At 38.1% G+C, this 25,199-nt stretch overlaps 1 protein-coding gene across 2 annotated transcripts in view; it reads left to right on the plus strand.

Annotated features, from left to right (window-relative positions):
- LOC126203078 (proton-coupled folate transporter-like) overlaps positions 1–25,199 on the plus strand; it is a 158,183-nt gene that overhangs the window by 90,325 nt on the left and 42,659 nt on the right. For both annotated transcript variants that reach the window (XM_049937317.1, XM_049937316.1), the window contains one exon: positions 6,801–6,969. In XM_049937317.1, the coding sequence (XP_049793274.1) occupies positions 6,801–6,969 (169 nt within the window). The remainder of the gene's footprint in view (positions 1–6,800; positions 6,970–25,199) is intronic.

Here is a 25,199-nt window from a genome sequence, read left to right on the forward strand (position 1 = left end):
TGTCGTGTGGATGCACATTATGTGGCTCTAACGCAGTGGTTTTCATAGCCTTCTGCATCCTCATGCCATGGATCATTTCAGATTCTTCCACCTTTTAGGCGCAGTTTTCCACCCCAAGGGTAAGGGACTGCCCTGAACCTCTGTCCAGTCCTCTGCCCTCTTTGACAGAGCCATTGGCAGAACAACGGTGACTTCTTATGCAGGAAATCTTTGGCTGCCACTGCTGATGTTTTTTATTCAATATGTAAGCAGTGGTGAGGTTCAAACCCAGGACACAGGACTTTTTGATAACTAGTCAAGGACGCTAGCCATAGGCAACAATTTCAAACATAATTACTTTGAAATTGTATACAAACCATTCTGCCCGTCTGTTTGAGGCTGAATGGAAAGAGTATGGGGTAAGATGTTTAATTCCATTGTGGGTGCAAATAAGCCAGCGTGAATTGGGAACCATTGTAGGTCACCTGCAGGAGAGCGCCCCTCCTATTGCAAATATCCACTAGAAGGCTCCCACCATGTTGTCTGCTGGAGGCAGCTGAAATATGGGAAGTGAAAGGAGTTCACAACAGTTAAACACTTGGATCCCATTAAACATCCCATGAAATCGGCATGAATTTGGTAAGGCCAGTTGATATGCCTTAGGGCCAGATAATGACAACAGAAGTTTATGGTTGGATATGAATTCTTTCAACTGTGGCCACTTGTTTAGGTTGTAAACTGAGTGACACACATACACACACACACACACACACACACACACACACACACACACACACACACACACACACACACACACACACACAAAAGAAAGAAAGAAAAAAAAATAAATTAGAGGCTATTCAGAATTTCCACGAACAATACGAGACTGGAATAGAAGGGAGAACCGATAGAGGTACTCAGGGTACCCTCCGCCACACACCGTCAGGTGGCTTGCGTAGTATGGATGTAGATGTAGATGTAGATGTAGACAGCATACTGTTGCACTACCCATACAACATTGTTGCCCATATAAGGCCAGTAGATACAGTGGCTTTCCAGTTGCTTCATTGTTGCAATCCCTCACTGGGGTCAATGCATGAACTGAAGCACATAACATCACTGAGTACATGGTGTCACCACACAGCACTATCACTAGCAGCACCACACATTGCAAAACCTGGTGCTCTTGGAGGGGTGGGGTTGGGGGGGGGGAGGGGGGTGATAAATGCCAGGTGGTTATCTGAGAACTTGTTAGGCCATGTGACTGGACATATTTCTAGACCCAAGACCCGCTGGAGCAGCGGGTTGCACCTCCAGGCTGTCACAGGAATTGGGAGGGTACTTATCTAACTGAAATTAAGCTGTCTCCTTGGGGTCAAATTTTGGATCATGGCCTGCTTGAAGCTAAGAAAGAACATGCCATTAGAATGATGATGGTGAATGAAACATTGAAAATTTGTGAAATAGAGAGCCAATTGATAAAGGCAATGTTCCACAAGCTCTGGCAATTTTGCCTTAGGGCCAGATAAGATAATGACAACAGAAGTTTATGGTTGGATATGAATTCTTTCAACTGTGGCCACTTGTTTAGGTTGTAAACTGAGTGACACAAAAAAAAAATGTGGAGGCTATTCAGAATGTTCTTGTGCCTAAATCCACTAAGAATCTACAAGAAGTATTTATAGAAAAAGTGAAATATTATTAAAAAATGACAAATTTGAGGATACCAAAAATGATAGCCAACACTTTGTTTATGATCTGGTTAATAATGTCATGAGCTAGAGTAAGTGTACTGTCCATTAACATGGGAGAGAGCCAAAACCATGTGGGTATTCATCTGTTGCCAATATCAATGGCAGGGAGGGCTGTCAAGCCATAAGGCAAGGTGCTGATTGGAGGGCCAATTTTAACTTCTGCAAATCACAGTGACACTCTTTGGACCATTGAAACTGGACTCCATTTTTACTGAGACAGTTTGTTAGTTGGGCTGCAAAGTCCAGCTGGAGAATAAATCATGTAGTATTTCACTATTGGGCTTTTTGGATCATTGAAAAGAAACTCCATTTTTATTGAGACAATTTTTCAATTGGGCTGTGAAGTCCAGCTGCTGAATAAATCACACATTGTATTTCACTTTTTCTATAAATGCTTAAGATCCTTAACAGATTTAGGCACAAGCACATTGGAATAGCCTCTACATTTTCATTTGTGTTCCATAGGCCCTCTTCACTCAGGCTACAATCTACATAAGTGGCCACAGTTGAAAGAAGGCACATTTGAAAAAGTTGCACATAAAGCTTCTCTGTGCAAGGGCCACAGAAACAAGATGTGGATCACGCAAATATTCTTCTGTTGTGTGACCAGTGATCAAAACATTGTTGAGACAATTTGTACAACATGGAATCTCTACAATAATTTGTTAAAAAAAAAAAAAAAAAAAACAGGAATGTAGTGAGGACCTAATCACGCAAAAAGGCAAGCTGTTATACAGGGATATTCAAAAAGAAGGAACAGATTTCAAACATTTATATCTTCCAAATTATAAAAGGTAGCACCATAATACCAATGTTCCTGGATAGACAACAGTTTAAAATTTGAGCAGTCTGGGAAGATGTTCCAATCACAGCCACATTGACATTGTTATGTTCTTCTTCATGGAGGAAACTGTGACAGGACTAACCTATCTAGTCATGCTTCAAACTGGTTATTTCCTCAACTTGAGGATGATTCAGATGACTTCATCTTCATTCCAGATTGTGCCCCACCTCATTTCTCTAAGCATTCTGATGTTACCTGGATGACACCATTCCAGGACGTTGGATTGGAAGAGGAGGATGAGAAGAAGAACTTCATCACCAGTGGCCTCCCCAGTCTCCAGACCTCACACATTGTGACTTTCATCTTTGGGATTACATAAAAGATTGCATTTTTAACCCCTCTATGCCTGACAGTCTGGAAAGTCTGTGATATCGCACTGTTGAAACTATGAACTCAATAATGAGAGACCAGCTGCTTCATTTGTGGCAGGAAATGAGCCACCATTTTGATGTTTGTTGTGTAACACATAGTGCTCTTACTGAATGCATAAAAATTTGAACTTTTCTCTTTTCAAGAATGATGGAATTGTGTTTCTATCTTTTGTAGTTTGGAAGCAATAAATGTTTGAAATCTATTCCTTCTTTTTGAACGGCCCTGTATTGATACAGGCTGAATGATATGTTCAAGATTGAAATCTTCCATAAGCCCTCATCAACAGGCAGCTGGCACTAAACCTTTACTAGATCATATTCTGAAAAGACAAAAATATTCTTCATGAAATCTTAGAAGAAAGCTCATTTGGATGAGGCAAAGGATAAGATCAATGTCTGCATGAGTATTAATAGTTTCCTTAAAGTGTCCACAGTAACACAGAGAGCCCTCAAGGTCTCCTAGCCACCATTAACAGTGAAGGCCAATTACTATAGAAAATGGGGAGAGAACTTCTTGTCATTCTAGTCTATCTAGTTCAGTCTAAACTTACCTTTAATGGCCAACAGAATCAGGTAAGCTTTAAAAAATCTCATATTTTCCTTAAGACAATGTGGACCTGAAATTCAATTGCTTTCACCATAAATGTTTCAAATAGTGGTGCAAATTTTGTACAAAGTATATCAATGACAACACAGGGTATCAATGACCAGCTGAGTGCACTTCATGGTGTAATACAAATCCAGTGGCAAAATATGCATCAAAGTCAAATGTTCTTGATTGAAAGATCTGCCAGAAACGCCTTATTGTAAGTGGGCATCAGTTGCACATAACCTAACTGATGTGGCTGTATGTCCACAGCTTTGATTGCACTTCACTGAACGAGGGAACATCATTACTAAAGTACATATACAGGTTTATGATTGAAGCTGATGCACCAGTATTCAACAAAAAAGTCACTGGAATGTCTATCTCTGCTGCATGTAACAAAATTTTATGCAATACTAGCACCTGATCACTGCCTGAAATGTTATTAATTTGAACTGTCTGGGATTGATGCTGCCATGCTGTGGCATACTTCTGCAATGTCACATCTGTGCAAACACTTATGACACTCATCCTCATAATTTGTACATTTGCATCTGTGATGCAAGGAAAAACAATCTGGGCAACTTGGAAATAAAGTATATCACTCCAGTTGATGCCTGGTAGTTGCCCGGGATTGCAGAGAACGTGACAAGGTGACTGCTGCTGTATGGAATTTATTTACCATCAGAGACTCTTTAACAGCAACTCACTGTGCTGTACCATTACAGCTCTGGACGACATGTAAAATATCAAAGTCTGCTGAGAAAGTTCTATAAGCTATTTGCGGTACTACAAATGAACTTGCAATTTACTGCACTTCTGGCAGAGAGGGGTCAGACAGTCTGAAGGTTTGTATGCAGACATCCTTGTCAGGGGATTAATGAATGATTACATCACATAGGCTATCCATGTGTAATTTACTCCACTCACATGGGGTTTTACATTTTCATCTCAGCCTCTGATACTTCACAATCCAAGGCAATAACAATTCAAGCCTTGCCACTACCACATGCATTCTGTTGACAATATAATCTGGTGATAAAGAGAATATTTGATAAAGAGAATAACTCAGACAACAGTAATACAGATGGGCCAGACAATGGAGTTAATTATGAACCAAGTAATATAACTGTGGATTTGCAGATAGCAAAAAAGGCATTTTTGGTGATCAGGACACAACTGATCATGCAATGCAAGGTATCTTTTATATTTTTCTCAAGTCTTCTTGAGCCTTGTTAAATGACTGATGTTCTGGGATGGCTGAAAGTGCCTGTGACTGAATCCGCATTGAACTATTGTGTAGTTAACTGTGTGAGTTCCTGATGCTTGTCTAGCTGCTACTGCCACAGCTCAATTTAGCATCCAAAGCAGGACTTGGTAAATCAAAACTACAACCATCTCATTGCCAGAGTTGAAACCCTTTCTAAGATCCAACAGCATTTACTGAAGATAAATAAACTTCTGTAACAAAAAATTTAAATTGTCTGTTAATCTGTGAAACCAAACAGTAATAACTCTTGGTGGAACTTTATATGGGCCAAAACAGAAATTAACATGAGATAGTTCCTGATAAAGTCCAAGCACTTATAGTACATTATGTACATGCTTAGTAAGCCCAGTATTAAACAAAATTCCATTACTCCTGAGAGTAGTGGAAACTACTTATTCGTAATTTGTGTCACAATGCAAACAGTAAACAGTCAAGGCAGTTGGAGTCTACTGGTACAGATGAGTAAGATAACAGAGGCAGAGGATATGATTATCACTGGGTAGCCTTATTTTCACCTGTTAAAGAAATTCACTTGAGTAGCTAGCTACATGAACAATTCTTCCACGGCATGTGTGCTCACTGGACATGAGTGATGTTAAACATACCAATACATTTGCACATCCTGTGGAATTAAACACCATCCATGATGAATATGATACTCAGTCATATGAGACTAAAAAAAGGCATCCAGCTCACAGCATTCCAGCCTTGAGAACATGTTCTAATACCATCTTGTACTTTAACATTATCAGGAAACTCTTTAAGATTGTTTGTTGGAAATGATCAGACCCTTTCACTACAGGGATATTGATCATGAATGACCATGCTTTTCCTTGTACTGCTAATAATACAGCAACTTCCATTTGTATGATCCCATTATGCAACATCTCTCATGTGAACAACTTCCTAACAGCCCAAATAATTATTTATTTATCATGTAGCTATTACAGCTATACTTTTTCAGAAAGAGAGAAAGCAGAACACAGGTAAAAATATTAAATAGGAAATTTAAATCTAAATTTAACATAAAAACAACACAATTTTCATTCATCATCAGAAAGTCTGCATGAGCAGCAAGATATGCTCTTACTGGACACTGTTGGATTTGTTTCATGATCTGTTTCTCCACACCACAGTCATACTTTTATGAGGTCATTTGCCCCCCCCCCCCCTCTCTCATTCTCCCCTCCCTCTTTGTGCAACATTTTTGCTCATCTCTCTCACATGGTTCCTATACTGTTTAGCTGAGATCACATCCTTTGTGGTAAAACAAAGCATGGAGTAGTAAGAGTGCTATTTGTCATTAGCTGAAAGTAAGGAGGAGAGCAAGCTCCTCCTGAAAAAGTTTAGGGATGAAATTCTGTCACAGTGGAAGTTCAGCTACTATGAGAAATGGTTGTCTTGACTAGAGTCAGTTAACTTGTAGCTCTTAGATGTATTGGTGAACTGTGAGGTCTTATGCCACAGGTGCCTCCAAAAAGTCGTTCATAAATCAGTTAAATTCTGAAATGATTGCCAATAAGTGCCAGTGAGATAACGCCACTAATATTGGAATGTATCTCACAGAATGGTGGTTGAGCCTACATTTTAACATTGAGTTTAACAATAACAATCTTGTATCCATCATGAGTAAAATCAAAATCCATCTAATATTTTGAATGCATGTTATTGCAAGACAGTGAAACTGTACAAGAGGAGATCTCTGTGTGTTTCAAGGGCATATGAAATGAAGAGACAAATGATTTAATGTACAAGGAGGCCATGCAGAGACAGAAAGTAATTTTTCAAATGTATACTTTTATTTGTTTAAGATGTGTATCCATTAGCAACTTATTTATTGAACATGTGACATGACTATTTTAACTCTCATTTTCCTTGACTCTTAATTGTGACACTAAATTCATCTAGTGTTGTCTTCTTGTTTCCTGTTGTTCTGTTTGTGAGACATTAAATTATGGAAAATTTGAAAAAAAATACCTTCTCTGTGATTTTACAGGCTAGGAATACACAAACCTGTCCACATTTCTGCTGTTTTGGGGAACTCTTTCAGTGTGGAATGGTGAAAGACATGATATATACTTGCTTCAGATGGAGGCCAAACAATGGACGTATTATAATTTTTTTAATAATTGCTGCACTTGTTGTAACTGATGTTTCTATAGAAGGTGTGTTACTTTTTATGTCTATAAAAGCATCATGTCTATTTAATCATATTTGCAATGGGCAGTTAAGTACATTACGGAAATTAATACCATACTAGGAAGTGCATTGTACCCATTCATTACTTGTGGTTTTAGAAGATCTTGTTATAGTATTATTAGCCATTATAGTTTTTCTTTCAATACAGTTCTACTTAATGTTGTAGTTTTACTAAACAGATATACTATTGAGTTTAGCATATCACAAACTGTTCTCAAGGTTTAATGATGGAGGACCATGTTTGAGAATTGTATATTCCAAACAAAACAACCAATATTCAAAGTACAGGGAGATTATAATTAAAGTTAAACTTAATTATAATTATAATTAAAGTTAAACTTTCAAAACACTGTTGGTCACAATGGTGTCAAATTGCAATGGAGAAGGGGGAAAACGTATGACAGAAGAAAAAAAATAGTGTGAAAATTGACCAATAGATGGTGTTGTATGTGTCAGAATACGTAAATGAAAACACCTGTCATGTGCATGGCCCATTGAAGTTGGTATAAATATGCCAGGCACATGTCATTTCCTCCTTTCACATCTGCAACGTTCGCCATGACTGTCTTAATCCAGTATCGCGCTCTGCTTGTAAAGCTGTATTACAAGAATGATGACTGTGCACATATCACTCTGCAGAAGTTCTGGACACTGGAGGGTTTGAAAAAAGGCGTTGGTCTGATGACTGCCGTGGATCTGAAGAAAATCATTTGGAGATTCAAAAAGATGGATTCTTTTGGTGTGCAACCTGGTACAGGGAGGAAACGAATTGATTCAACGTCAGTGGAAGCAGTGGCCACAGCTATGCAGGAGGAGATGAGTGGTGGTGTGCAAATGTATAGTGCATGGAGAATTCCCGGAACATTGGACATACCTGTGAGCACCATGCACAAAATCCTACAAAACATTCTTCTTTCATTCCATTCAAAATTACCCATGTGCACGAGTTGCTTCCTGTTAACCTGCCAGTAGGAGAGACCTTTCCTTCTGAATTTCTTGCTTGCATGAAAACGGACAACGATTGCCCGTGGAAGATTTTATGGACAGATGCAGCCCACTTCCACGTGACTGGATATACACAGAATTGCCAAATATGGGCAACATAAAATCAACCAGTACCACTTCATCCTGAAAAGGTCACTGTGTGGTGCATGTTTATGGCATCATTTATCATAGAGCCATATTTTTTCGAAGAAACATGTGCTCCCAGTCCTGTTACCTTTACCGTCACTAGTAAGTGCTAAGAATGTCTTTTGCGCAACCACATTATTTCAGCTCTCCAACAGCATAGATGTGTGGATGGGATCATTTTTATGCAAGATGGTGCACCTCTGCACATTGCAAATCCAGTTAAACAGCTACTGAAGTGGCATTTCCTTACAGCCTGGCTGTCCCGATCACCTGATCTTAATCCATGTGACTTCTGGCTGTGGGGCTATCTGAAAGATGTTGCGTTCAGTGTTCTGATAGCAAAATTAGCTGCATTGAAGGCACACATTGTGCAACACTTTCTGGATGTGACCCCGGAAACACTTCATTCGGTTGTGGAACATGCTGTTTTTCAATTTCAACTTATTGCAGAAAATGGTTGACAACATATTGAACATGTTTTACACCAGTCACATGGAAATTAATAATGCAATTTGATTTTGATTGATGCTTTTTATGTGGTTTTTGGACCTCGGGACAATTAAGAACTGATTTTTCCCATCTGATGCGATATGACTTTGCCATGGTGGATGGGCTTACTTAACTAGCAGTATTGTACCTGTATACCCATGCACACTGAGTAGTACAATTTGTTTAACTTCAAACATACAACTTAGGCATTGTTGTATGATTCATTTGTCATTTGTAGTCGACCACTATTAAATTATGATGTTTACAGAGCCATCTATTGCTACAGTTTGTAATCATTTATTTTTCTTCCTCTCGTATGTTTCCCCTTTCTCCTATAATATTCCATCACAATTTGATATCATTCTGGCCAGTGGTGTTATTCCTACAGTGGTTTGAAAGTTTAACTTCAATTATAATCACCCTGTATGATTACATAAATCTGAAAGTGATAAACAGCCATGTGATGTCACATCTTTATGTGATGCACTGAGAATATTGGCTGATTTTAGACATGTCATAGCCCACAAATTCATCTCATGATATAACTGAAAGCTTCAGAGAAAGCCTGAGTTTGCTTGTACACAATTTCCCCCGATCATACTGTAATCATTGGTGGAGACTTTAATCATCCAACAATTAACTGGAAAAATTATAGTTTTTTAATGTGCAAGACACCCTAAGAATCATGCCTTCTCTGAAAACTATCTAGAACAGCTAGTTTGGAACTCCTTTGACAATGGAAATGTATTGGACATGATGGAAACGAATAGACTTGACCTCTTTGAGGATGTCAGAGTCGAAACTTATGTCAGTGATCATGTATGTTTGTGGCAACAATGATTACCAAAGTCCAAAGGACAGTCATAACAAGTAGGAAGATATATATATGTTCGGTAAACTAGATAAAAATGCAGTAGTGACACATCTCGATGAGAAACTTTAAATTTTCAGCAGAAGGTAGGAGCATGTAGAGGTACTATGGCTCAAGTTCAGAAGAATAGTTGACAATGCACTGGATACATATGTACCCAGTGGAACAGTTCATAATTTTTTATATTTAATAAAATTGCAGCCAAATAGCCATTTATAGTTACTTTGCTTGACATTTTACATTTATATTTACATTTTACATTTTTGCATATTCATTTATCGATTTCACTCTTTTACTACACAGTTCTATGTGATATTGTTCACAGGCTTCATTACACAGTTGTGGTTGGGTTGTGATAAGTTTTGTTTTTGCAAATTAGATGATGAAAGCTGTGAATAGAAAATCTAGCTACAACATGTTGCAGTTTGAAGTTTGGTGCTGTCCATGAGCGGTTTGTCATTGCTTCAGTGCCATAGAACTCCGACCATACTTTTTCTCGTTTGTCATCCACGATCTTCAGTTGATTTCTGGAAGCTCTGGTGTGTGGCAACATATATCAAAATTTGATGTCTTCAATTAGCAATGTCTCTCTTGCTAGCAGGTACACTAGTCTAGATCTTGTTGTCTTTGAGAGACCTAGTGCTCTTTTTAGATAAGTCAATTTAACCTTTTCTAGTGTTTCTAGATTATTTTCTGTCAGGTGGTCCCATATAACCTCCATCCCATAGGCCAGGATTGGCAAGATTTTTGCGTTGAATAATTTCATGGTCGTTTCTAGACCGAGTAGGCGGATGTTTTTGATGTCCTGTATTGCTATTATTGCTTGGGCTGCGCATTCTGTTGTATGTTTTGTGAAGCATTTGGCTGTTGGTTGCAATGTCACCCCTAGGTATTTAAATTCTGATGAGATTTTTATTTTTTGTCCTCTGATGTTGATTTCCTCATTCTTGGGCGTTTTACCTCGTTTTCTGAAAATCATCATTTCTGTCTTTGTTATGTTTACATGTAGTTTGTGTCCACTGTGCCATTTGTCTATTTTCTCAATGATTTTCTGCAGCTTCCGTATATCTGTTGAACCTACGGCTATGTCGTCAGCATATGCATATACGTGTACACCTTATTCATTTTCTCCAATTCCCAGTACTTCTTCAGTGGCAAGAATTTACAGCAAAGGGGTCACTGGGTCACCCTGTAAGACTCTGTTTGATTGCAGAATGAGGTCTGAAAAAGAGAGGTTGTCTGATATTGTAATTAAGTTGTATTTGAGGATTGACTTAATTATTCTTGCCCATACGCTATCTTCTCCCGTTGTGTTTTCCAAGTTTCGGACTATGAGATCTCTTTCCAGTAGGTCAAAGGCTTTGGTAAAGTCTATGAACACTGTGTAGAACATTTGTTTCTTTTGTAGCACTTCATCAATGTTGTTTAGAAGAAGCCTGACTGCCGTAAGTGTTGATCTTTCAGATCTGAAGCCCATTTGTCGTTCTGGGAGATGACTGTCCACACAGCTTTGATTTTTTGTGTAATTATCTTTGAAAACATCTTCAATTGAGTATTTTCCAGAGCTATGCCTCTGTACTTGTTTGGGTCCATTGGGTTTCCTCTATGTTTGCAGAGAACTTTTATTGTCGAGTGTCTCCATTAGGTCATAATTCTTCTAAGTTCCCAGCATTTGTTGAATAGTTTGATCCATACGTGTTGGAGGGCCTCTTTTGCATCTCCATTATATATATTATTGGGTCCTGCTGCTTTCTTGTTCTTCAGTGCTTTTGTTACTTCTTTTACATCTTCTTCATTTAGAGGTTCCCATACATTGTCTTTTTCCTTAGTTTGATGTTGTTTCTCTTTCTTTGGGGGTGTTTTGATTCCTCATTTGTTCAGTATCTTATTGAAGTGGTCTTCCCATTCCTTCATGTCTATATTTTGTGTACAAGCCAGTTTTCTTGGTCTTGCTGCTCTGTATGGGTCTTTCTCTGCTTCATCCACTTCTCTTTTTGCCTCTCTTTCTATGTATTCTTTTTTCTTCTCTTCTATTAGTTTTTTGTAGATTCTCCTCTCTCCTGCATACAGTCTGTATGTTTCCTCATTGTGCTGGTTTCTTAATCTGTGGAGCGTTCTTAGAACAGTGTTCCTTTTACTGTAGCATTCAGCATCGAACCATCTTTTTGCCATCCTTATTTTTGGGTTTGTTTGTATCACTGAATTTTTTAGGAGATCTTCTATTTTTTCTGTTGCTTTTTCAAGGTCTCCTTCCTATATTAAAGTTTCTATTTGTGTTGTTTGTTCTTGCTGGTTTGTTAATTTTTCTTTATCTATTTTTCTTTGTGTGATTTGGTGGGTCTTTCTTGCTGGTGGTGATGTGACATTATTTATTTTTACCTTCATTGGAATGTGCTTTCTTATAGGAGTGATGGAGTCATGCCATATTGGTTGAATACTTCCTTTTATTTCTCCTCTTGTTAATGTGATGTCAATGGTGCTTTTCCCATTGTGGCATATATACGTAGGTATCTGTCTTTCGTTCAGCAGGGTGAAACCATCTTCTTCTATGGTTTCAATGACCAGTCTTGTTGTATATTTCTCTGTGTCTGTTCTGCAGTTGAGATCACCTGCAATAATGGTGGTTTTGCTGTCACATTGTTTCACGAGTGTGACTATTTCGTCAATTATTTCTACAGCATTTGTGTGCGGTTTAAAATAGGCTGCAATTATATTTATGTTTGCTGCTTCTACTAGTATACTATTTTCTTGTTTTATGATTTTTTTGGTGGGCGTGGGTCATCCTCTTTCTCCCTTCTTTGCCATTAGGTGATAATTGTAGAAATCTTTATGTTGCCAGTTGTCTATCAGGAAGGTTTCTGTTAGAATTGCAAGATCTGAGTTTTGCAGAATGTCTGCTGGTGTTAGGTTAAGAGCACTTTTTATTCCCTCTGTATTCCACAAGACTGCTTTTATTTCTTGCTCTTCTGGTTTTCTTCCTAGTTTTAGTTGAGCTCTGCTCCCTCTTCCATTGATCGTCTTCGAAAACTAAATCGATGTACTTTTATGTTTTGAGGCCAGAATTCTGGTTCTTGTGTGATTTGTAGATTTTCAAATGAAATGCCTACTTTGAAAGCTTTTTTGTCACCCAGTGTGTGCAGTTCTTCACATTCTAGTTGTCCCAGTATTCCTTTCTTGTTAAGGTATTTCACTACTGTAGCAGTTGTGGTGGTTCTCTTTAAGTTACCGATATATAGCCACGCTGTTGTTTCTGCTTCTTGCATTTCTTTTCCTTTTTTTGTACCCATTATGGTTTTATTTTTACTCTTTTTTTCTTCTGTACCAGCTCCTCCCTACCACAGTACTCCAATGGGACCCTCCATTGTGTATAGTCACTGTGAAGAAACTTCTAAACAAACAGAGACTACTGCATAATAGGTGCAAAAAATTAGGATTACAGATATAGGGTGCCAAATGAAACATGTTTGGCTGTCAAGAGAGCAGTGCTTGAAGCTTTCAATGAATACCATATAAGAAAAGTGTCAAATGGTCTTTCACAAAGACAAAGACATTTTGGTCGTACATAGAAGCTGTTAGAGGCACCACTGAGGTTACAGTCAATTCACACTTGAATGAGACAAGAACTGAAACTGAGAGCAGCAAAGCAAAACCTGAAATATTTAATTCCATTTTTAGATGTTCTTTTACAAAAGAAAACCCAGGAGAATTGCCCCAATTTAATCCTCATACCACTGAAAAGATGAGTGAAAGAAGTGTTAGTGTCAGTGGTGTTGAGAAACAGCTGAAATCATTAAAATTGAACAAAGTTCCTTGGCCTGATGGAATGCCTGTCAGAGTCTATACTGAATTTGTGGCTGATATAGTCTGTCTTCTAACTACAACCTATCATAGATCCCTTAAACAAAAAACTGTTCCCTGCAGTTGAAAGAAAGAACAGGTACCTGTTCACAAGAAGGGTAGTAGAAGTGATCGACAAAATTACCATCCAGTATCCCTGACATTGATTTGTTGTAGAATTTCAGAATAATGAGGTATCTCATCTGAATGAGCTCCATGTATACCAGCATGGATTCTGAAAACATTGTTTGTGTGAAACCCTACTTGCACTTTCCTCACATGACATACCGAAAGCTTTATATTAAGGTAGTTAGCCACATGCAGTATTTCTTGATTTCCAAAAGCATTTGACTCATTATCACATCAACACTTACTGTCAAAAGTATGATCATATGGGGTATCAAGCAAAATTTCTGAATAGACTGAGGATTTTTTGATAGGGAGGATGCAATATGTTACATTGGATGGAGAGTCATTGTCAGATGTAGAAGTAACTTTGGGTGTGCCCCAGATTAGCGTTCATGTTGTATATTATTGACCTTGCAGACAATATTAATAGTGGCCTCAGACTTTTTGCAGAGGATGCAGTTATCTATATTGAAGTACTGTCTGAAAGGTGCTGCATAAATATTCAGTCAGATCTTGATGAGATTCCAAAGTGGTCCAAAGATTGGAAACTTGCTTTAAATGTTCAGAAATGTAAAATTGTAGACTTCAAAGAAAAATATCTGAAAGTTAGTTTACTCTTTAAATGACACTCATTCCTGGCCACTTGTTACTTCACAGTAACAAGTGGCCAGGGGATATGGTGTTGATGTGGGTTGTGTCAGGCTTCATTTACAAAAGAAAAAAAAAATCAGGGATACCCTTCAATACTTTTATTACAGCAGAATGTGTTATCTAAATGATAGGGACTCATACCCAGATTTCCTGCTTATTATGAGCAGTTGCCATACCACTTGGCTATCTGTGCAGAACTCACGGCCAGACTCAAACTTCCATATGTCATCAACCATGCATCTATGACCTGTACTCATGCATCTATTGTGTGTATTCCCATACAGGTCATATATTGTACTTGAAAATCACTTGCCCGGTATCAGCAGAGAAATGCAATATTTCAGTGCCAATGTTATTCTGATTATGATGCAAAGTTCCTTTGTACATGCATGCATGTTATGAAATACATTAAATGATGCACGTCCAAAGGAACTTTGCATCATAACCAGAATAACACAGGCATTTCTTTGCCGATACTGGGCAAGTGACTTTCAAGTACAATGTCTTACCTGTACAGGAATATACATAATGGATGTATGAGGAGAGGCCGTAGATGCAAGTTTGATGACATACGGAAGTTTGGGTCTGGCTGTGAGTTGTACACGGATAGATAAATGGTCATGCAACCACTCACGATAAGTGGGAAATCTGGGTTTGAGTCCTTCTGGCACAGGTTTTTGTTGTCCTCATTCCATTCTACAGCTGATGGTAGGCCTTATTCACAATTACGAATTTATTTAATGTATACTAATTTCATGTGCAATACTCACTCTTTCCTTTGCAGCCCAAATACTGAGATGTTCTGCCTCTGGATGATATTCATATGGAATTCAGTCCCCAGTTCTTAAGTGAAAGTGTCAGCAATTATGACCCCCTAACCTGATGGTTATGAGAACAAGCCCCTTTTGCTACCTAAATGCATCTCTAACAACAGGAATGGTGTGTGTTCTTTACCATAAAACAAAACAGATAATAACCTCTGTGGCTAAAAATACATGTCAACAGTATGGATAGCAACATCGCAATCAGCACAAACAGAAGATGACATAAAGATTCATTCGTCTGCCAAAAGAGAGGTAAGGGCGAAAGGAAATGATTCTGTGCAAAGTTACATTTGAACTAGGCCAAACATTACTAGTTCAGAAACTTGAAGAAAGATGTTACATGTTATTAATGAAAGGAGTTTCATAGGAGATCAATCATGAATTTACATTGAGAGAAGTGAAACAAAGTAATACAAGAGAAAATTCAACAATGAACTGCACATGACTGATAAGTTTCAAAACTTTAAAATTGTATAACAGCCACATAAGACAGTCAACACATCCAAGGTAAGATAGACATAAACCGAAAGTAAAACCTTAGTGAGACAAGTGACGGTAGCATACAGTAGATAAAAATGAAAGAAGAATGTATTGCAGGAGCAAGTATATCCAAATGGTAAACTGTAAAACAAGTAACTGGTATAAAATAAAAATTAATATATGGGAATTGATAACTGACATAATAGGGTGGAGGCAGATAAATGAAACAGAGGACAATACTGACAAGAGTAATTTATCTGAACAGAGGCCAATGTGAGTGGCAGAAACCAAGCTCTGGCCTTCAAAGTTCTCAGGTATTGGTGATGGAATGAAGAATCTATTGCAAATTTGTGAAACAGAGCTTCCTCTGTCATAAGGTATTGCATATTACCAAGATACATATTCTGTGTTCATTGCCAGCTTAGTAGTCATCATGGCAAAAAAAAAAAAAAAAAAAAAAAAAAAACCTGAGCAGTGGTTAACATGTCAACTGTGGTATAATGTGGGTTACCTCATAGGTGTCATTATCTCTGTTAAAGTAGATCTTGTATTGCATTGTATATTAACCGGGGGCGTAGAAATGCCAGAGAGGCCTGCCGCAGCCACAGTGGTCCACAACCCCACGACGACTACAGCATTCCACTTCAACCCTCCGCTGCCCTACACTGAAACCACTCTTTCAGGATTATTGTGCAGTTCAGCCCCCGGTGGAACCCCCCTCCCCCGCCCCAGGAACATTGCACACTAGACAAGTGTAAGGCCGGTATTACACTATCAAATTTCTTTGTCAAAGATTTGATCAAAGATGTAATCCAATATTCTGTAAAATATATTTGACAAAGATCTTTGACGTAGCACTAGAAGGGGTATTACACTGTCATCATATTTTTCGTCAAAGTTCAAGATGGCTGACAACAACTTGTTATTAACCACAGGAGTTGCAAGTACCACAACTGCACTGTGTGCACATGCGGAAGAGAAGCAGGGGGAATAAAGGAAACGTACCTGGGGGAAGCTGTGGGTTTTTCAACGACACAATAAAAGCATTCAACAAAACTTGTTACATGAGCTTATTGTGGAGGACATCAATTACTTAAGAATGGATGAGCATACATTTCTGTATGTGCTCAGTGAAGTGTATCCTCATATCACAAAGCATAATACTCACTTAATAACTACTATGTCTGCAGAAGACAGGCTCACTGTAACACTCCAATTCCGTGCTACAGGAGAGAGTTAGGTTAGGTCAGGTTTCCAATCTTCTTAATCTATTTTTGTATTCAGGGTGCCTCATGTTGTAAAGCACCTCATCAGCTTCATACATCTCTATTAATTTTGTAGTTGTTGGTACACACCAATTGTATTTACCAGCAATGTTTATAAAAACACTATAGATGACAGAACGCAGCAGCGATGCTAGCGCTCCACGTGGTAACATGTCACATTGCACTGAACAGAAGACAAGCAACTTCTTTTATCAAATCTTCAGTGAGGCCCTAGATTTGATCAAATATTTGACAACATTTGACAAAGTTCCCTATTACACCATCAAATTTCTTTGACAAAGGTATTGGACAAAGAAATTTGATGGTGTAATACTGGCCTAACCCCTATGTTTGCGTGGTAGAGTTATGGTGGTTTACGCATACATGGAGAACTTGTTTGTGCAGCAATTGCCAACATAGTGTAGCTGAGGCAGAATAAGGGGAAACAGCCCGCATTTTCCGAGGCAGATGGAAAACCACCTAAAAACCATCCATAGACTGGCTGGTTCACCGGACCTCGCACAAGTCCGATGGGCGGATTCGTGCCGGGGACCAGACGCTCATTTCCAATCCGAAAAGCGTGCGTTAGACTGCTCAGCTAACCAGGTGGGCTAAAGTAGATCTTACTGGTAATGGTATTGCAGTAGGTATGATTTGGAGTGTGAGTATCTGTTGGACACAAATTCCATAGAGCAGTGTTCCACCGCAATCTTTTATTACTCAGATACATCAAGACAGGCATATGCTCAATATTGCACACCAGAATGTCTGTCCCCCCAAAATTGTGTGAATCTTAACATAATTACAAATAGTGTAATGAAAATTATATATTGCTGCTCACTGTAAAGATATCACATTGAGTTACAGACTGTTACACATTTAGTTTCAGCTCAAAGCCTTCTTTGCAAAAGAAAACACACACACACATTCAGTCATACAAGCAAGCACACTTCATGCACACATGACAAAGCTGATGGATATGGTAGGGTGTGTGAGGTGTGTGTGCTTGTGTGAAGGAATGTGTGTGTGTTTTCTTTTCTGAAGGAGGCTCTGGCCAGAAGCTAAATATGTAACAGTCTTTTCATGGTACCTGTCTGCACCTCAACAAGTCATCTTTATGGTGTGTAGCAATCCATCATTTTCCATATATTGTTGACATTCCAACCTGTAGTTTCCATTGTTTAATATAACTACAACTTATTACATCATTATGTAATCAATTATTATTATTACTAGCTGTACACTACCATACATTGCTGTAGTTTAGTCTGATTAAATGGCAAAGAAAGAAAAGAGAAACCATGCATTTCAAATATGTATGGAAGTTGGATGTATGTTCTAATCTTCTTGTGCCCTCTGTCTCTGTCCATCTCCTCCTCCCCCTCTCTTTCTCCATCACCTCCTCCCCCATCTCTCTGTCCATCTTCCCCTCACTTTTTCTCTCCATCTCCTGCTGCGCCCTCTATCTGTCCATCTCCTTCCTACTCTCTATGTCCAATCCTCCCACCCCTGTATCCGTTTCCTCGCCTCCCACCCAGTCTTCACACCTTAAGACTTGTTTGTTGTTATTGAAAATTCAGATGCTGTACTACTGCCTAATCATAAGCAGATAAGCTGGAAATACAACTTTCTTGTTTTCTGTAGTAACTATCTATGGGGTAGAAAACAAAACAGCACTTTTTGTGTATACAATTTATGTTGAAGAATGTGTATAATGAGAAAGGATATATATGGGAGAAATAATTTGTCTAATGGTTTAAATGCATGGCTATCATAGTTAACACTGGCTGCAACAAAAGTAACAAATCCACACACTTTTACATCAGAGCATTTTCTTTCTCACATTTGGTTCTCACAGAAAACCTGTATACTGTTGTTTAAAAAAAATATATAGTCTGGGCCTGTGTGAGTGTTCAGTAGTATATCATAATAGTGAACATTGTTAGCAAAAATCTCTAAAAGTTCTTTACTGATTTACTCTAAATTACGGTATACATATAATTTAAAATTTGACGTAGATCAGTCATGAACTTTTTTAGATATTTTTGCTGGAAATGTTTCAGTGTCATGATACTCTATTGAACATTCAGACAGACATAGACTATATACGTTTGTCAACAACAGTGTACAGTTTTTCTGTGAAAACTGACTGTGAATAAGAAAATGCTCTGCTGTAAAAATGTGCAGTTTTGTTCCCTTTGATGCAGACAGTTATAACTATGATTTTATGTATATTGTGTATATATTCATATACCATACAGCACACCTGTAGATATATAAGAAACATGTGTATTCAAATGCAAAGTTGTGTCAAAATTTGAAAGGAATAGGTGAAGACCTTTCAGAGATTTATGATTTTGTGCAGACAAATATTTACATTTTTATTTATGTAGACAAAGGGGATACATCTTTAGCAAAAGTCTCATGTTTATTTGTTCAAAATCTGAAATCTCTGATTGTTCTCGACTGATTCCTTTGAAGTTGTGGCACAACACTTCATTCTAATAAGCATGTTTTATATACCTACTGGAGCACCATATGTTATGTAAATACATGTTATATTTATTACATTTTTATTTATTCTGTGCATAATGTATGCATAATTTATATACTATATGGCACTCTAGTATGTACATAGAAACACATGTGTATTTGATTGCAACATTGTATTGTATTTCCAAATGTATCCGTGAAGAATTTTTGAAGTCTTGTGAAGACAGTTTTTTCAGTTATTTTTGTCTGCCTCATAAATAATTTGAAACATTACAAATGCTTATTGAACCAAAATCTTGACTTGGTTGAGTAGTATTTCATTAATCATGTAGTCAAAAGATGTAAAGAGAAAATATTAGATGTCTCAGTATTACGAGGGCTATTCAGAAAGTAGGGAAGGTTTTGCCATTAGAAAAAAACTAAGTACAAGAAATACATTTTATTATATACATCTGAAAGAGCGACTGATATACCACTTTTCCACATAGGCACCAAACACATTGAGGCACTAATCATAGCAGTGGACAAGCTTTGAAAGGCCTTCATCGTAAAATTATGCTGCCTGAGACTTCAGCCAGTGAGTCATCCCCGCCTGGAGTTCCACGTCATCATCAAAATGCTGCATTGCAAGCTAGTTCTTCATTTTGGGAAACAAGTGGAAGTCGCTTGGTGCAAGATCGGGGCTGTAGGGCGGATGAGGGAAAATATCAACTTCAGCGACAAGATCGTCAGTCACAGAGCTCGAGTGCCCACTCTTCTCTTCGTCGTGAACATTGGTTCAGCCATTTTTAAACCGAATTTCCAGATGGAATATTCACTCATTACGTTGTTTCTGTACACTTTGCACAGTTCATGATAAATTTCTGTAGGTTTTAGGTTTTTTGCCAACAAAAAACGTATCACAGACCGCACCTCACAATTGGCAGGATTTTCGATTGCAGCGTGCATTTCAAATTCGAATATCAAAAAAACCAGATGCACAGAGATGTTCTCACTGTCACGGATGGATGCCGACTGAGCTGCCGAGCACAGACATACCAAAACATATGCGATCGGCTCGCACCTAGCAGTGTCAGACCAAAACATTCCCTACTTTCTGAATAGACAGCTGAACAGTGACACAGGTCAGAAGACACCTTATAACTTATATTTTTGTAATAATACATTCAGTTTTTAACATTTTTTTTTACTAAACTTTGTCACTTTGCTTCATTTCATCTACTTTTGACAATAATGTACTGGAATGTGCTGAATTTTCTTGATTTCATGAAGTATCTGTAGAGCAAAGGCAGGAGTCAGTTGACACTTGGTGTAATTCCTTTTTAGTATATTTCTGTTATTATAATTACAAAAGTACTTGTGTTACATTTTGCTTTGCTCAACAAACTACTGCATCAAATGTTCCTTGATATATTGTCCTTGACATTGTAAAGTAACATTTCAGTAATGTTCCATATACTGCTGTTGTTACTCATCTCCTCATTTAAACAGTGTTTTTTGCTCTGTAGTAGGTGTTTTCAAGTATTTTGCATCAGCATGGTCTTATTGCCAGTCGCCTTGCCATGGTGGATACACCAGTTCCTGTCAGATCACCAAAATGAAGCACCATCAGGTGTGGCTAAGCAATTGTATGGGTTACAGTTTGTGTTTGCCATGAATTGTTGACAAGTGGAGTTCACTCAGTCCCTGTGAAGCCAATTGAGGAGCTACTTGATTGAGAAGTAGGAGCTCCAGGTCATGAAAACTGACAACAGCCTGGAGAATAGTGTGCTGACTCCATGCCCCTCCGTATCCACATCCTATGGTGCCTTTGGGCCATGGATAACATAGTGGTCAGTTGGTATCATTGGGCTTTTGAAGGCATGTTCAGATGGAGTTTATGATCATACTAACAAAGAGATTTTGCATATTCTAGAGAACTTGGATACTTAATGAGAAGGTGACCCAGATTCAAATGCTGATTTTGTGCCATAGTTAACAGGTGATGAAAGTAGCAAAACTGAGGAGTTAATATCAGTAGGTGATGTCCCATCACCACTCTTTCCACAACAGTCTCAGGATACAACTACTAAACAGTGAAGATGGCAGCCAGAGATGGAACAGAATGGAAGGCAGCTAGAAAATTGTTGCCTGGAAGAAGGCCTGCTTTGAACTTCCTGAAGGCGAGAGGAGAATCTACAGCATATGACTCCATCATCAGTGCTGTCCAACTTATTTTTGAAGAACTGATGCTGTCTGTCATAAAACACACACACAGACACAGAATCAAATGCCAGGCCAAAATAAAAAACACTTTTGGAGCATATTGTTGAAGGAACTGCAGACAATGACTGATATCATGTAAGCCAGAGGTGCTTTTTGTTCTGAAGGGGTTTTCTTGGATGGCCTTTGGTCACTTTCTTGGGAGCCTAAGATTAATAGAGATGAAACAACAAGAAACAAATTCTGTGAACTTCTCAGATTCTATGAGAATCATCTCGAGCTCAGTGCAACCCTGCTGACAATATCACTATTGTTTTTGAAATATGGAACAAATTTGTGCAAAACTGCTTCAACTGTTACCAACCGGGCGAAAATATTACACTTGATGAGCAGCTAATTTTAAAGTAAAGCGAGGTGCTGGTTTACCCAGTTTATGTCAAACAAACCTGACAAATCTAGGCTCAAGTTTTGGAGAGCTGCAGACATGGAATGGAAGTACATTTGCAGTGCCTTCCTTGGTAAGGAGGAAGGCCATCAAGACAACGAGCCATTGGAGCCATTTCTAAATAAGGGGGAAAAAATGACAACAGACAACTTCTTCACATCCTTTCAGCTTGCAGAGAAACTCAGACAGAAGGAAACATTGTTTTAGAGGGGCTGATGAACAAGATTCATTGAGAAATCCCCAACTGCATGAAGAAGAACAGTATTAGCTTACATTCTACCATTATCTTGAAAGGGACTGATAAGACAGAATGCTCTCTGATAGTGTACGAAGGCAAAAAGAATAAGAATGTCATTATTTCCAGCACATGTTTCAAAGCAGCAGTGAGTGCAGAAGGAAAAAAGAAACCAAAAGCTGTTACCATCTATAACATGACAAAGTGTGATGTGGATGTCATTCATCAAATGATTCATAAATATTCAATGAAAGGTGTTTGCAATAAATGGTTGGTCTGTGTCTTTTCCAATATTCTAAATGTGGCATCAGTAAACACTATGTTCATCTACAATCAAATAATCAGAAGAGGAAAGCATTCATATTTCAGTAGTCAAAAGATATAATGTGAAAATAATTAGACATTAAAGAATTTTATTAGTACTAGAACAGTAAAAGCAGTTGAAGGATGCCTGTCAACTTTTATTTCAGCAATAAAAAATTTTGTTTTTAATGTTTTCCATGAAACATAATAACTTTTCTTCATTTCTTCTACTTTTGACAGTAGTGTACCACAGTTTGTGAATTTCCTCTGTTTCATGGAAATTTCATATAGTATATCTAGAACAAAGAATGGGACAGGGGCAAGCAAACTAATTGAATGAAGAAGTGGCTGTAGGACCAGACAAATAAAAAAGCAAAAGATGTGCTAAATTGGAATGAGCAAGGTTAATGAGACCACTTATATCTGTGAGGAATGCAGAAAAGCCATCTGTTGAAAGTGCGTATGAAAAATACCAATAATCTGCTCAAAGTGTGATTTCAGTATTTAGAAACATATGAATGACAGAAATGAAGAAATGTTAGGGACTTCACAAATAGGTCATATTTCTCGGCAGCAAAGCAAAATATTGTGTCCAAAACATTAGTCTCAAACTGTTAGAACTTTGTGTTAAGGTTTTAATTGCAATGGTCACACGACACTGAAATTAATGGAAGAAATAAAGGTCTTGCTTTAACCATATTATGGATAATGGAATGTAGTCGAATTAAGTCAGGTGATGCTGAGGGAATTAGATTAGGAAATGAGACACTTAAAGTAGTAAAGGAGTTTTGCTATTTGGGGAGTAAAATAAATGATGATGGTCGAAGTAGAGAGGATATAAAATGTAGACTGGCAATGCAAGGTAAGCGTTTCTGAAGAAGAAAAATTTGTTAACATCGAGTATAGATTTAAATGTCAGGAAGACATTTCTGAAAGTATTTGTATGGAAGTGAAACATGGACGATAAATAGTTTGGACAAGAAGAGAATAGAAGCTTTTGAAATGTGGTGCTACAGAAGAATGTTGAAGATTATGTGGGTAGATCACGAAACTAATGAGGAGGTATTGAATAGGATTGGGGAGAAGAGACGTTTGTGGCACAACTTGACTAGAAGAAGGGATCGGTTGGTAGGACATGTTCTGAGGCGTCAAGAATCACAAATTTAGCATTGGAGGGCAGCGTGGAGGGTAAAAATCATAGAGGGAGACTAAGAGGTAAATACACTAAACAGATTCAGAAGGATGTAGGTTGCAGTAGGTACTGGGAGATGAACGAGCTTGCACAGGATAGAGTAGCATGGAGAGCTGCATCAAACCAGTCTCAGGACTGAAGACCACAACAACAAATGGATTTTTAATGCAAATAATACTAGGGATCAAATAACCTTCCCACTGTTCTAGGGGTGTCACATTTTCTGCTGTTTTGTTACTAAATGATGCTCCAGAATGATATTGTTATATTACTATTTACAGATCTAGCCTCTGAATGTGAGTAACTATGCCTACAGGAAAATTAAAGAGACCTTTGGAGGAAGGAGAACCACTTGCATCAATATCAAGAGCTTTGATGGAAACCCAGTTTTAAGCAAAGAAGCGAAAGCAGAAAGGTGGAAGGAGTATATAGAGGGTCTATACAAGGGCGATGTACTTGAGGACAATATTATGGAAATGGAAGAGGATGTAGATGAAGATGAAATGGGAGATATGATACTGCGTGAAGAGTTTGACAGAGCACTGAAAGACCTGAGATGAAACAAGGTCCCTGGAGTAGACAACATTCCATTAGAACTAATGACAGCCTTGGGAGAGCCAGTCCTAACAAAACTCTACCATCTGGTGAGCAAGATGTATGAGACAGGCAAAATACCCTCAGACTTCAAGAAGAATATAATAATTCCAATCTCAAAGAAAGCAGGTGTTGACAGATGTGAAAATTACTGAACTATCAGTTTAATAAGCCACGGCTGCAATGTACTAACGCGAATTCTTTACAGACGAATGGAAAATCTGATAGAAGCTGACCTCGGGGAAGATCAGTTTGGATTCCGTAGAAATGTTGGAACACGTGAGGCAATACTGACCCTACGACTTATCTTAGAAGAAAGATTAAGGAAGGGCAGACCTACGTTTCTAGCATTTGTAGACTTAGAGAAAGCTTTTGACAATGTTGATTGGAATACTCTCTTTCAAATTCGGAAGGTGGCATGGGTAAAATACAGGGAGCGAAAGGCTATTTACAATTTGTACAGAAATCAGATGGCAGTTATAAGAGTCGAGGGGTATGAAAGGGAAGCAGTGGTTGGGAAGGGAGTGAGACAGGGTTGTAGCCTTTCCTGATGTTATTCAATCTGTATATTGAGCAAGCAATAAAGGAAACAAAAGAAAAGTTCGGAGTAGGTATTAAAATCCTCGGAGAAGAAATAAAAACTTTGAGGTTCGCCGATGACATTGTAATTCTGTCAGAGACAGCAAAGGACTTGGAAGAGCAGTTGAACGGAATGGACAGTGTCTTGAAAGGAGGGTATAAGATGAACATCAACAAAAGCAAAACGAGGATAATGGAATGTAGTCGAATTAATTCGGGTGATGCTGAGGGAATTAGATTAGGTAATGAGACACTTAAAGTAGTAAATGAGTTTTGCTATTTGGGGAGCAAAATAACTGATGATGGTCGAAGTAGAGAGGGTATAAAATGTAGACTGGCAATGGCAAGGAAAGCGTTTCTGAAGAAGAAAAATTTGTTAACATCGAGTATAGATTTAAATGTCAGGAAGTCGTTTCTGAAAGTATTTGTTTGGAGTGTAGCCATGTATGGAAGTGAAACGTGGACGATAAATAGTT

The sequence above is a fragment of the Schistocerca nitens genome, chromosome 9, assembly GCF_023898315.1.
Source record: "Schistocerca nitens isolate TAMUIC-IGC-003100 chromosome 9, iqSchNite1.1, whole genome shotgun sequence".
Lineage (NCBI taxonomy): Eukaryota > Metazoa > Arthropoda > Insecta > Orthoptera > Acrididae > Schistocerca > Schistocerca nitens.